The sequence below is a fragment of the Myripristis murdjan genome, chromosome 6, assembly GCF_902150065.1.
Source record: "Myripristis murdjan chromosome 6, fMyrMur1.1, whole genome shotgun sequence".
Lineage (NCBI taxonomy): Eukaryota > Metazoa > Chordata > Actinopteri > Holocentriformes > Holocentridae > Myripristis > Myripristis murdjan.
In genome coordinates, this window is record NC_043985.1 from 9,854,690 (window position 1) to 9,867,337 (window position 12,648).

At 43.3% G+C, this 12,648-nt stretch overlaps 1 protein-coding gene across 1 annotated transcript in view; it reads left to right on the plus strand.

Moving 5' to 3' along the window:
* Positions 1-1,998: 1,998 nt before the first annotated feature.
* Positions 1,999-12,648, plus strand: part of LOC115360470 (anoctamin-1-like) — a 55,393-nt gene continuing 44,743 nt past the window's right edge. The window contains exons 1-2 of the mRNA XM_030053398.1: positions 1,999-2,103; positions 8,649-9,044. Of these exons, the coding sequence (XP_029909258.1) occupies positions 1,999-2,103; positions 8,649-9,044 (501 nt within the window). The remainder of the gene's footprint in view (positions 2,104-8,648; positions 9,045-12,648) is intronic.

Below are 12,648 nucleotides of genomic sequence, written 5' to 3' on the forward strand. Positions count from 1 at the left end.
CAAAGGGCACCAGAGGACGTATTAAATAACTTCACAAAACATGGATCATTATGGTTTAGCTTACCTATTAGCCTGCGAGCACCAGAGTTTGTAAAATTTGTCCTGGGCTGCTCTGACATGATGATGCCTTCAAGTGTCTGACAAATCACAGAGTGCATGTTTAGTTATTGGTTGCACCTTTTCCACGCAATGATGTGCATTTTTATGGCTTTCAGATTGATCTCCATTCTGTTTCCAAACTGAGCACAGTTTAATTGTAATAACACTTCAAACTAACCATCATCTATTATACATCAGACATCATTACAGTAATCATTATGAGGACTGATCTGGTGTGTCATTTAGGGTTTGTAAATGGAGAACCAGCTGATATTTAACTGTAACTGGATGAAACAGGGAAGCAGCTGGAAATCACAGCAAAATATGCAAAGTTGATAATCACATATTTATAGTACAGTACATATTTAAATACGGGAAATAACACTTCACGAAATACAAATAGGCTAAAACAAAAGAAAAGTATTTGAAGATCATAATGGACCGAGTGCTGGATATGATGTAATAGCTACATGCTTTTGCCAGCTTACATAAAGACATAAACAAAACCAGTTTTTTATTTACCTCGGAGTCACCATCAAAATCTGATCTAATGCTCCTTGGGGAAATTCCAGCCAAATCCCTTCACATGTATTTGAGATTTATTTGTAATGAAGACAGACAGGCAGGCAGACAGACAGGCAGGCAGACAGGTGGGAAAACCTGGCCTCCCTCCAGCTTCACTGACACTGGTAAAAAATAAACATGTTCTCACGGTTTGTCAGAGTTACGGCCCGTGAACAGTCCTGACTGGCCTCAGTGGGCGGGACAGTTTCTACTGTCATCAGCAGAAGACGCTCCACGGCCCTCTTTAGTAATAATAATGAAATATTGGCGTATTTGTTGAGATCCAACCCAGACTCACCCCTGTAGGAGCTCAGAGCCTCTCTGTGCTCTGCAGCATCTCTGAGTAACACCTGACACCTGGGCTGCGACTCAAACCTGGAGGAAGCTATTTTTAGCAGTTTCCCACCGTCCCACTCGGCATGTTACTATATTTTACTGACAACACTGGCACAGTGTTTGCTGTGGCAAACTTTTTTTTTTTTTTTTTGTTCCAGCTGAATGGTCATGTGATCCGCCCTTAAAGCCCCGCCCCCCTCACCTTTCAGCAGCCCAGCAGTGTGTCCGCTGTCTGAGAGCTGGACCAACCAACAGAGTATCACCTAGCACTGTACTGTCTGTCTGTCTGTCTGTCTCTCTCTCTCTCTGTCTCTCTCTCTCTCTCTCCTTGTCTCTCTCTCTCCCTGTCTGTCTGTCTCTCTGGGTTGAAAGAGGGCTCTTGGGGCATGTTTGTGCTCGCTGAGCCATGTTGATGTTTCCTCAACATGTAATGCATCTTAACCTTGACCTCTCAGTGATTAGCAGCCGCTGGCACAGACGGAGAGAGAGACATACCACAGCAGAGAGAGAGACAGGCCGGACATGTGTTCTGCTGGTTGTTTTTGGTGATTAGGGCTGAAGGGACAGACAGAAAAAAAATAATGTGAGAGCGGGCACCTTATGTTCACAGCTTTATCGTCGTCTAAGTTTAGATTTTGGCTTCCTGACTGCTTCTCAAATAACAAGACTGTGGGCTCAGCTCAGTCAGTCCGAGGCAGAAAGAGACAGAGTTTTAAAGAGAGAGCGAAGGCACAGAGAGAGTCTGTGGACGCAAAGACAGGAGGCAGACAAAAAAGGCAAGTCAGAGATACTTTACAAGCGGGCACGGTCATAAAACGATAGATTTTAAACAGGAGAGAGAGAGAGAGAGAGAGAGAGAGAGAGAGAGGAAGCGAGAGGAAGAACCACAAACTGGAGTATTGTTTTTGATAGTAGCTCTCTCCCACGGCGTCCATCTGCTCTCCTGTCTGTCTGTTCATCTGTCTGTCCCTTCATCCCTCCATAAGCTGTGATGGGAAAATGGCAGAGGAGGGAGAAGAGAGCCCTGGCTTCCCTCCAGCCTCCAGCTCCAATCGACAGCCTCCACATTTTCTACAAGATGTCATCTTCCACGGCAAGTTTAAAGTGAGTGAAACCATGAGAGAGAGGAGAGACAAATGTATTGTAAAAACAGGCTGAAGGAGAGGGAGATAAAGCAGAGAGAAAAGAGAGAGAGAGAGAGACAGAAATAGCGACATAGAGAGCAGCAGGATGAGATCCATGGAGTGGAGCAGAGAGTGGATCTTTCTGCTGCGAGAGCCAGAAAAAACCTGGAAAAGAGCAGCAGCACGAGGCGTGAACTGTGATCAGTGATACTGTGCAGCTCTAACAACATACCTCATGTTCTTATTGCACGGCAACCTGCCACCAGTTCACAAGGAAGGAAATTTACTGTGCATTTTTAAAGTTTGTTCTCTTTAGAATATCATGTCCTCATATAAAATTGCTATGAGGTATAACATTGAAGGTAATATTGTAAAATCTTTAATGTGACACGTATTTGCATTCACAGTTGGCCCTAAAGCCGTTTGAAAATGTGCCTCAGTAGAAAAGGCAGTGAGTCCTGGCAGACATGGGCTGGCTTTGCCCTCTGGCTAAACTTCAGGGCTCCTGATGGGGACCGATCCAAACAGCTGAGTCCCAGAACCAGTAAAATCATTTCTACTGCTAATATCTAATTAGGTAAACTGATTCCGCCCCTTTAACGTAAAAAAACTATGTGACCCGGCATAAACCACAACAGCGATTTTCTGTTTCTGTCGGCATCATTTGACACTCGTCACCACAGCACCTAAATGTGGAATAATACGAGCTGACAGATGGAGGTGAGGCTCGCTGCACTACTTTACTGTAACTGATCACGTATAAAAGTCTGTCTGGCTAACCATTCAGAAAGCTGCTGGCACGAGCGTTGATTCAAATTTAGCAGGTCCTCATGTTCCTCCCTCTCAGGCTCCCAAGCCTCAAACATGTTGAAAATAACAGAGGCGGCGAGGAGCTCGCTCCGTCTGCAGGCGTCCCGAGGCCGGAGCCACCGTGTGTTACCCTGCCGTGCTGCCAACTGCTGCCGAGAAGAAATGTTTACGTAAAACATGTTAAGGAAGATGTAATAATTAATGAGTGTAGCATACATGCCCAGTGTGTCCAAAGGGACCATGACTTCATGTTTCTGATCTCCCTTTCCTCCAGCCGCTGGTTTCCATTCATTCCACTACGATATGAACATGAACTTTCAGAGCCTTCAGACTTTCTTCATTCCAGTTTTCCATCAGCGGAATAAAGTCCTCCACATGAGTTTTCCTGAAAGCAGCAGCACTGTTGTGTTTTCAGGACTTGAAATTGGTCTCTGCCAGAATATAGTCCCCAGGGGAAACATTTTGCTTTCCACAGCCAGTTATCAGCTGTGTTTCTGAATGTTGAGGACCTTGTTCGCCGCGGCAGCAGAACATTATAAGGCGGCTGCTTCAAACAAAAATTCACATTTGATATTGGACAGATTTTGACTATAGGTTATGAAATCTTGCAAAATGCTTCGTTGCCATGTAAAATGTGGGGAAACTGTAGTAAACGGGCCAAACATTCAAACACACTGGGACGGTCCTTTAATACATCATTATAATCAAACCGTGCTTATTTAACACAAGAGTCCTTCATTTATCACAGCTCTGCTACAAAGCTCCGTTTGAATCAACATGCCCACACCTTTAATTATTGTCACATAAATTTATTAGCCTGAGAATGTGCTAAACACCATTCTGCTGATAAAGAGTTACAGGTAAACTAAGTTTAGGCGGGTTCAGCCTCCACCAGGAACATGATGTCCATGCATAACAAGCAGAATCCATTCTGTCCATTTTGAGCTGAGATTTATTTTTCTTACGATGTAATCATCAGACAAACATCCAGATATCACATTCAGCACACTGTAAGGTAATTAACGCTACACTGCTCACTATGTCGTATCCCAGCATCTCTCCTGTTGGAGCCAGGTGGGGTGCGGTTCTTTATCTCTCCTCACCGAACATGAAAACAGAAATGTCGCTGCATTCTTTGTCGCACGTCTTCCCCTGGTGTTGTTTTATGCTGTAAGCTTTAAATTCAGCAGTTAACTTTATTATCCGCTGGGACAGCACTTAATTGAAGTCACTTGTTTATTTGGCATGAGGAGTCAGTAAAAAAAAAAAAAAAAAAAAAAGTAAAAAGGGAAAAAAGTGAAAAAAGGGGGAGGAGGGGGGTTCTGTTGTTTGATTTTATTGGGTTTATTAGGTTTGAACTTATTAGTTTGAGATGGTTCCAGAGAACAATCAGGAGCTCTGTCTCAGCAGAGGAGAGTAGGAGGATTTCCTCTGAGAAACGACTGGCCTGGTTACAGATGGAGGCTCTGAGTACAAAAAAAAAAAAGTTAGTTATCTAGGACGCAGTAGATTATTTGCAGCCTATTTGTGTAATTCTGAGGTAACTTTGCTAAATATATGTAATATGGATTTGTGTACATTCAGGATTGTCACAGACGCAGTGACTCTGCTGAATCGACTGATCACCCTCAGAGATGTGAGAAAAGTCTTAACCTTTGATGTTTGTAAAGCTGCAGAGTTGAAACGAGTCTGTCAGAGCGGCGGCTCGGAGGCTGAACGTCGCGTCAGACAGGAAGATGTGTTGTGATTGGTCCCTGGTTTAGAGCCTCTGACTTCCTGAACGTGATTCTGAAAAACAGAAAAGCAGCAGAACATCAGCTCTACAGAGGAAAGCAGCTCTGTTTACCAGTCGGCTGGAGGATCAGGACTCTGAAAAAAGCTGTTTTCTTGTTTTCTCTGGAGCTGTCGACCTGTTGGGACGGCTGGAACACATCTAAAATAATCAGAACTGATCAATCAAATACTCAAAATGAAACTGAAAATGAACTTTCATTATTTTTTTAAAATAATAATAACCTTTTTTTCACAGTAGATGAGAAAAACGAGGGGAAGCCGTCAAATTATATTGCAGGAAATGGTTTAACGGGTAAAACACACCATTCTCCTGGATATATGAATGACTGTATTATTTATCATAGGAGCAAAACATTTTTTACACTTTACAACCAAACTATATTAAAGATCAGTGATTTGTTAATATGGATGAACTCTCAGTTGTTGAAATTCAGCGCTATTAATCTCAGTTGGATTAATTTAGCATTCAGATGAGTCGGGTGTGATGCGGCTTCATGACAGCCGGTGTTCAGGCCAGAGCGCCTTCAGTTCTGTTCGCTGTTGTAACGAAGGCCAAGCTGACAGAGGATAGAAATGCTCTGGTCCAGCAGGTCGGTGGCTGGGGAATGCACCACAATACAGCCATAACATAATATTATTATATTATTATATTATTCTGAGCTATAACGGCGTCAGCTACAGCATTCTGTGCCACTTTCCTTCCTCCCTAAGATTGTCTGTTTCTTCTCCTTTACTCTTTTACACTGTTTCATCTCTAATTCTCTCCCTCTCTCTGTTTCTGAAATCATCACTTATTATGAAATGCTTTTTATTCTTTCTGCATTCAAATGTGCAGCTCTCCTGGGCAGGTCCTTGAGTCAAACAGCTAATCTGCGTGAGTGAAAGCTGCTCTAAGATCACAAAGATTTTTTTTTTTTTTTTTTTTTTAAGTCAAATATATTTGTATGAAGCCAGACTGAGGCTGCAAAAGAGAGGAGTGCCACTGAGACACGGTAGAGTTAGTTACTCGCCCAAATTCAGTTCTGGTGCTGGTTTAGTCACTGGTGGGAAATGTTATACACACAGGAAGTCGAAAACAAATCAACACCCAAGAGTGAAATCCAAAAGTGTCTCCTAAATAGTGGCGAGGGAATAGTCTGGCTCGGCCATGCTCTGGTTTTGTGTTGCTCACTTCACAAAACAGAGTCTGATTTCAAACCAGTTTACAACCACCTGTTCACAAGAATATGTGGTAGGTGACTGGATGAGCCACCTGTCTGTCAGGAGCTAACCCAGTCACATGACCTGACAGCTCAACCAGCAGTAACTGGGATGCAACGAGTCAACCAGCACATTGGTCAGCATGTTGCAAACCTGTGGCTGGGCTTGTGAGGAAATCTAAGTTTCTGTTTTCCAACTGAACAGAGTGTGGTGGTGCAGACTGATGCAGACTGGTGCAGATTGGTTGTTTTGCAGCCTGCAGTGATCATTACTTCATATACATGTAATGAGTACAGTCGGCATTGTGTGGGTGTTTCTACAGTTGCTAATGGCAATGGTATGCTACTGATAATGTAAGATAACTACATGAAGTTACAAACCATTTGATTGGGGTCACTACGTGTCACTGCGGCTCAGACTGCCCACGTCATAAGAGTTTAAATTAAAGTGTGAGATCCTGTTACTGCAGCAGAGACACAGCACATCGGCCCAATCAGCTGTGTTATTGTTAACAAGGATAATTGTTAATTAAGTCCTTTGACAAGAGGAAATGTTTTCTGTCAGTCGTGCGTCAGGCCTACAGACTCTGATGCCATTGGTGCGACTACCTCAACTCCCTTAAGTATTTAAATGACTGGAACAAATACCACTACAGCTACTTATATTTGTTAAACACTCTACATTACTGCTATACTACTACTTCAACCACTCTGTAACACCTGAGCAGCCACCTGGACATTCAGTAAATGCCGTGTGTCAGTGTTGTAGTGATGATGTGTTTTCCTCGCTCACTCTGGACGTGACTTTGCCCACTGGTTCCCTCAGCATATCTGCACTGGGATTCTGGTCACCCTGCTCACCACTCGTAATGTCATTACAGCAGCGTGGGATGGAATAATGTTCTCAAAAAGAAAACCCACCGGGAGGGGACGGGGCAGCACCTCTGCAGAATGCTATTGTTTTCAAAAGAAACTCGTTTATTGTTAAGAACCAAGCTGAACGCGTGCATATCCAAACATGTGCTGCCAAAATTGTCATCACGTCATCGGTTGTGATGTTGTGATTCTGAGTCTGTCGCCGGCTGTAAAAAGAAGGACTCCATCACTGGGCCTGTCCATGGTGCTGGGATAGATAGATAGATTTACTTTATTGATCCCAAACTAGGATGCAGGGGGTCTGAAGGATTAAAGGCTCTTTGTTGTCTGGCCAACACATTTTATTGACTTATACATGCCTGCTTGAGTTTCAAAGAAATCTCACTTAGAATAACAGTCCGTCTTGCTGATTGGTCGTGTGATCAATGTGGGGCTTACCTACTGGCCAACACAAACTACCGTCCAAATAAGCTATTTATATGGCTCACTCAGTTATCCCTATATGGTAAGCATGATTAAATAAAAACATGATTTCCTCCATGAAAAGCTGATATTGCTGAGATTTAGATAGTGAGCGGTGAGTCACAACGCCACTGCCTGGGGAGCAAAATGTAGGCCTAATCATATTTGTAAGCAGAAAGTAGTCAAGCCAAAGCAACTGGGGCATTTGTGTCCCATGACAATAAATAAGTAAAAAAAAAAAAAAAAAAATGTAGCAAGGAATACATCCAAATAAAACATATGCTAATGACAAAAAGTCAGGAAATGCCTATATGACAGCAGTTTTGCCCCCTCACTGTAAAATCTGCCCTGGTCCCACGGGACGGCTGGTGATGAGGGAGGAGTGAGTGCCAGCGAGGCAAGGAAGACTCTGAAAAAATGTTCAGAGCAAACACAAAGTGAATTTTCACCTCGCAGACTCAGCCAATACAGCTGCAAATTGAAAAAATTCAACTCATGCAAATACACAAACAACATTTTTTTGCATATTCACGTAATTTGTGTCACATATATTTTGGTTATTTGTGCCACCCGTATTTGGTCTGAACAGTGACCATCATTCCACCAAGTCCACAAATAAGGCGGTGGAAACAGCAAAGATAATGAATTCCAAGAACATGTGTGTTGTTGTTTTTGTCTGTGACCCATTTTATTACTTTTATCAAAAAGTATTAAAATGTTTAGTCAGCTTGTATTTTTCAAACAGGATTTCATGTTTTACAGTGAACAGGGCAGTCAGGCACTGGTCGTTCGCAGGAACATCTCAATGAAGACAGAAATAAACCAGCACACACAACTGTACTGTAACATACTAGGAGTGAACAATTAAGGTGCCAAGTTGTTGAAGTGTGCAGTGGAGGATTTCATGTTCTTTTTTTTTTTTCAACATTGCACTTTATCTGGCAGGTTTTTGCAGAAATTGAAAATCAGGTGGAAATCTCGCAGTGTCACATGACGTTTCATCTACTGCATTTTCCTCAGCTCACCTCTAATGACACTGCTGTCATACCAGTGGAGTTTATGAATTGAACGGAATTGCAGTGAACTGATTTGAACTCACCTCTGCTGCCACAATAGCACTAGCTGACCGCAAGCACACACACACACACACATATACAGAGCCCCAACCCCCCCGTGCACCTGTGCATGTGACCGTGGCCTGTCCTAAATCCTGACCCTACACACAAAAAAAAGAAAAACACAACAAAACAAAGCCACAGATTCACACGCACGGGCGCACGCATACACACTGACACATGAAACACGCCCCTGTTTCCACGTGTTGTTTGCCTGTGCATCCTAAATGCCCGTCTCTCCATGTCTGTCCTTGTGTGCCCGCTGCCAGCTGCTGAAAGCTCTGACTCCAGAGGTGAACACCCAGTCCCAGCAAGGCCTCTACTTCCAGGACGGCCAGCGCCGTGTCGACTACGTCCTCACCTACCATGTCAAGAAGCCCAGCGGGGGGCGTCACAGTCGACAGTCGGCCCGTCTGCTCACTGACAACGCCTTTGCCCGGAGCCTCCGCCGAGGCCCCCGAGCCCATGACAAACACCGGCAGCATTACGAAACAGAGGAGGGGGGAGACTCATCGCCATCCACGCCGTCGTTGCCGGTGGCCGACGTGGAGCTGGGATGCCAGGGAGAGAGCCTGGACTACCAGGAGGATGACAAGAGGTTCAGGAGAGAGGAGTTCGAGGGGAACCTCAGAGACATGGGGCTAGAGCTGGAGAAGGACGAGGATGTGAGTTTACACCCTAATCTATTCACTGATCCTTCTGATTCTGCAGCTGCTGTCTTAACAAATCTGCTTCACAAAACGGTTCTGTAGGGTCGAGCCATTACATAGCTCTTAATGGTGCTGCGAAGAACCCTTTTGGAAAGGTTTCGATATCACTGCGCACAGAAATAGTTCTTCTATGTTACATTTAAGAATGTATGAAATGTTCCAAGACAGAAACTTTTTAAAAACCATACTGGGTACCACATAGTCAGAGACACAACCCTAACCTAAGAGCCCCTCCTGTTTCTGGGTGTATCTGTTCACATCACTTTCAGCAGAAGTATTATAAAATGAGTGTCTTACATTTTTCCTGGTTTCTACTGACTCATTTTGACCGAACTACAAAATTACATAATGGGATTAACAAATTCTTTAAGCCATATTTAGTCAAGGCAGAATGGGAAAGTAAGGCAAAAGAAAACATGAATTGTATAGTTACACCAGTAGCTCATGTTGCACTTCGGGACCTCCCCTTCCAGTAGTTTTACCACCTAATGGCGGTAGGTGACGATGGCTTCTGTAATTGAGAGGTCTTATAAGGTCAATATACAAGAAAATGTCATCAGCGTACGTCATCCATCTGTGCTGCTGTAGAGGTAAACAATGAAGTTAAGCAGGAATGCAGCCCTGCAACAGTGGTGTTAATGTGTTTGGATTAAAAGCTTTGTTGGTCTCCCAAACTTTTTGTTTTGGTCCTCACCTCCATCATTTAGTTTAGCACCAGTGCCGTGTTCCTGCTGGTTGCTTAGTGGATGCAGGTTGTAGCAGCAGGTACATTGTGAGATGGTTATACTAAATTTATGACACTGACAGTTGGTGATAAGACTATGACACACAGAACCATGTAGGACCAACGATATCACCATGTTTCTTCCATGTTGGTCATCTTTTCCGTCTGGGACAGCCCCATCACACAGTGTGTACCTGCCTCACGTGTTGGACCTAATACCTCTAAACACAACTATTAGCTATTTTATAGCTTCACAACTTTCATTAACTATGTTCAACTGAATATGGAATGGTTTTGCCAACCTTATGTTTCTTTATTTTTCTCACTACAAACCTAGAAGGAGAAATGCTAATGTACATATATTGTTTAGCCTTCCTGTGCATACTCATTTTGTACAAACAAATGCACAAAACACACACACACACACACAGAGGGGGATCAGTGGGTGTTCTCTGGCAGCTGACATCAGCTGGTTTGCCGTGGAGTCTGACCACATGAAGCTCGGACAATAGACATGTTGTGAACTACAGGACAGACGTGTGTGTGGTTCATTAGGGAGTGTAGTAGTAATTCATTTAGTCAATGTTATTGCTGATGGATGTTGCATACTGAAGGATAATTTTATTTGCCTTTGCTCTAATGTAATGTGAAGATATATTTAAAGGGATAGTTTACCCATTTCAAGCTATTTGATATTACATTACTCCCCCCTTACCTGTTCTGTAGGATAGTAGTGGTGCTGTCTTCCTCTCTGCATTACTGAGTGCTGGATACTCCACATGCTAACCATTAGCTTCTTGCCACTGAGGTGGACGCCCTCTCCCACCACCACCACCACTCACATTCTTTAAATTAACCGATTGAACCACATCAGGATTTTTCATGACAGCATTTAGTGTGTAGACTGCAGCTCGACCTCCATACTGTCCACTGCAAAGGACATAAATGCATTGTATGGGGCTCAAGAGGCAGTCTGTTTATCTTTCCACATATACACAAACACAAACACACACACACACACAAACAAATACAGCTGAGTGCTGTTTTGACCCTGTGGGAAGCTGCACTGCTCATACTGTGGCTTGGCACTCACTGGGTGGACGGTGTCATTTGCAGCTACATGCAGCTACTAGGGCTACCAGAGATGAAGGCAGCTATTTTAGGAAGCTATAACTATGAGTATTGGTTTGAGGGGGCTTTTTTGGGAGGGTAGCTTAGTTGGCCCATGGGTTGGGAGTCCATTCCTTTGGGCATTTTTTCCCTAGAGGTGATATCAGGCCAGAGCCTTAAGATTGTAGTGTAACCTGCTTAGAGACGTTGTCTGTACATTCTTAAAGGCAGAGTGAATAGGACTGTCCTAAAAAACAATGAATTGATTCATTCAAAAATAATCCCTCTCGATCTCCACCTATGGCCCACTGGAACTGTGTGTTGGTGTGTCTACCTGCAGAGCACCTGCCCTTTGCCTGAATTTCCTTGTTTTGCTGAACTCGGTGTTGCTGAGGCCTCGGTATTTGCCTGAGGCAGGGCTAACATGCCTCATGAAATTAAACGTGTAGTGTATAAACTACAGTCAGGTTCTCCCAGTGCTCCCGATTTATTTCTAAAACATTTTAACCACAGCTCCTTCAATAAATCATTGAGGAATTTCCATCAGTACATCACTTGTCCTACCTAAATCGACAAGATCCTTGATCTATGACAGGTTCATCACAGATGCATAGAAGTCCATAGGTAAACCTTTACGATGACTATACTGAGAAGTGAGAAACTGTGAACTAGTGACTCTGTTGAATGCCTCCGGGGCTGCTTTGACTGTACAGACTGGAGCATGCTAACAGATCCATGTTCTGACATTGTTCCCGATGTTTATGTCTCTTTTCGTTAGGACATGTTTATCCTCAAAGTCTTAGCAAATGCAAGGTCTCCAGATCTTTTAAGTGTCATTTGTCTAAGAAAAAAAAAAGCTTTTAATGAAGGCGATGTGGCTGAGAATTACAAATGAAGGAAGGAGGTTAACCGCAAAATCAAGCAGGAGAGACACTGGAACTGAAATGAACTCTGCAAAACCTGGGTTCTACTGGGGAGGGGTTCTAAAGAACTGGTTCTAAAAGGAAAAAACATGAGGAGAAGTGGGTTTAAATTGATATGGTCCAGTGATGTAGAGGTGTAATCCACGTCTCTGGAGTACAGTCTACGCCAGTCATGCCTTTCACAAGCATTTAAATAGAACACCACCCACAGCAACAAGCCACTGTGCACCTGCTAGCTGTTCTGTGGAGTTGAATGAATGGAAACTTAACAAATCCAATAAACTACTTAGAAAATCATGTGCCGCGGTTAAAATAAATTCTATTTACTTTTGATCTGTGCCAACGCCTCTTTTATCTACTTTTTCTTCTGATGTCTCTCTGCACCTGATGGATGGATCCTTTTTGACATTTTGCCATCCTGCTGAAATGAAGTTTGACAGTTGATCTAATGACTGACATTTCAAGGGGCCACCCTGATTGGGTCCCTGCAGTTTTCAGCTCATGAATTTAAACAACTAGGAAGGCCTACATTTAAAAAATTTAGTGGTTATTCAGCAGTCATACTGAGACCTCCTTGTAACTGAGCAAACAGAAGAAAAATCTGGGTGTTAAAGCTGTTTAACCCAATTAATTATCATTAGGGACCTTTAGAAATGAACTTTTGTGCTGTTTTTAATTTGAGTCCAGATGAGAGGAAGAGAGGACGAATGTCCATAAAAACAGCTACCGACACAAATATTTACGGGGCTGCATGCAGTCTCTCTCTCTCTCTCTCTCTCTCTCTCTCTCTCTCTCTCTCTCT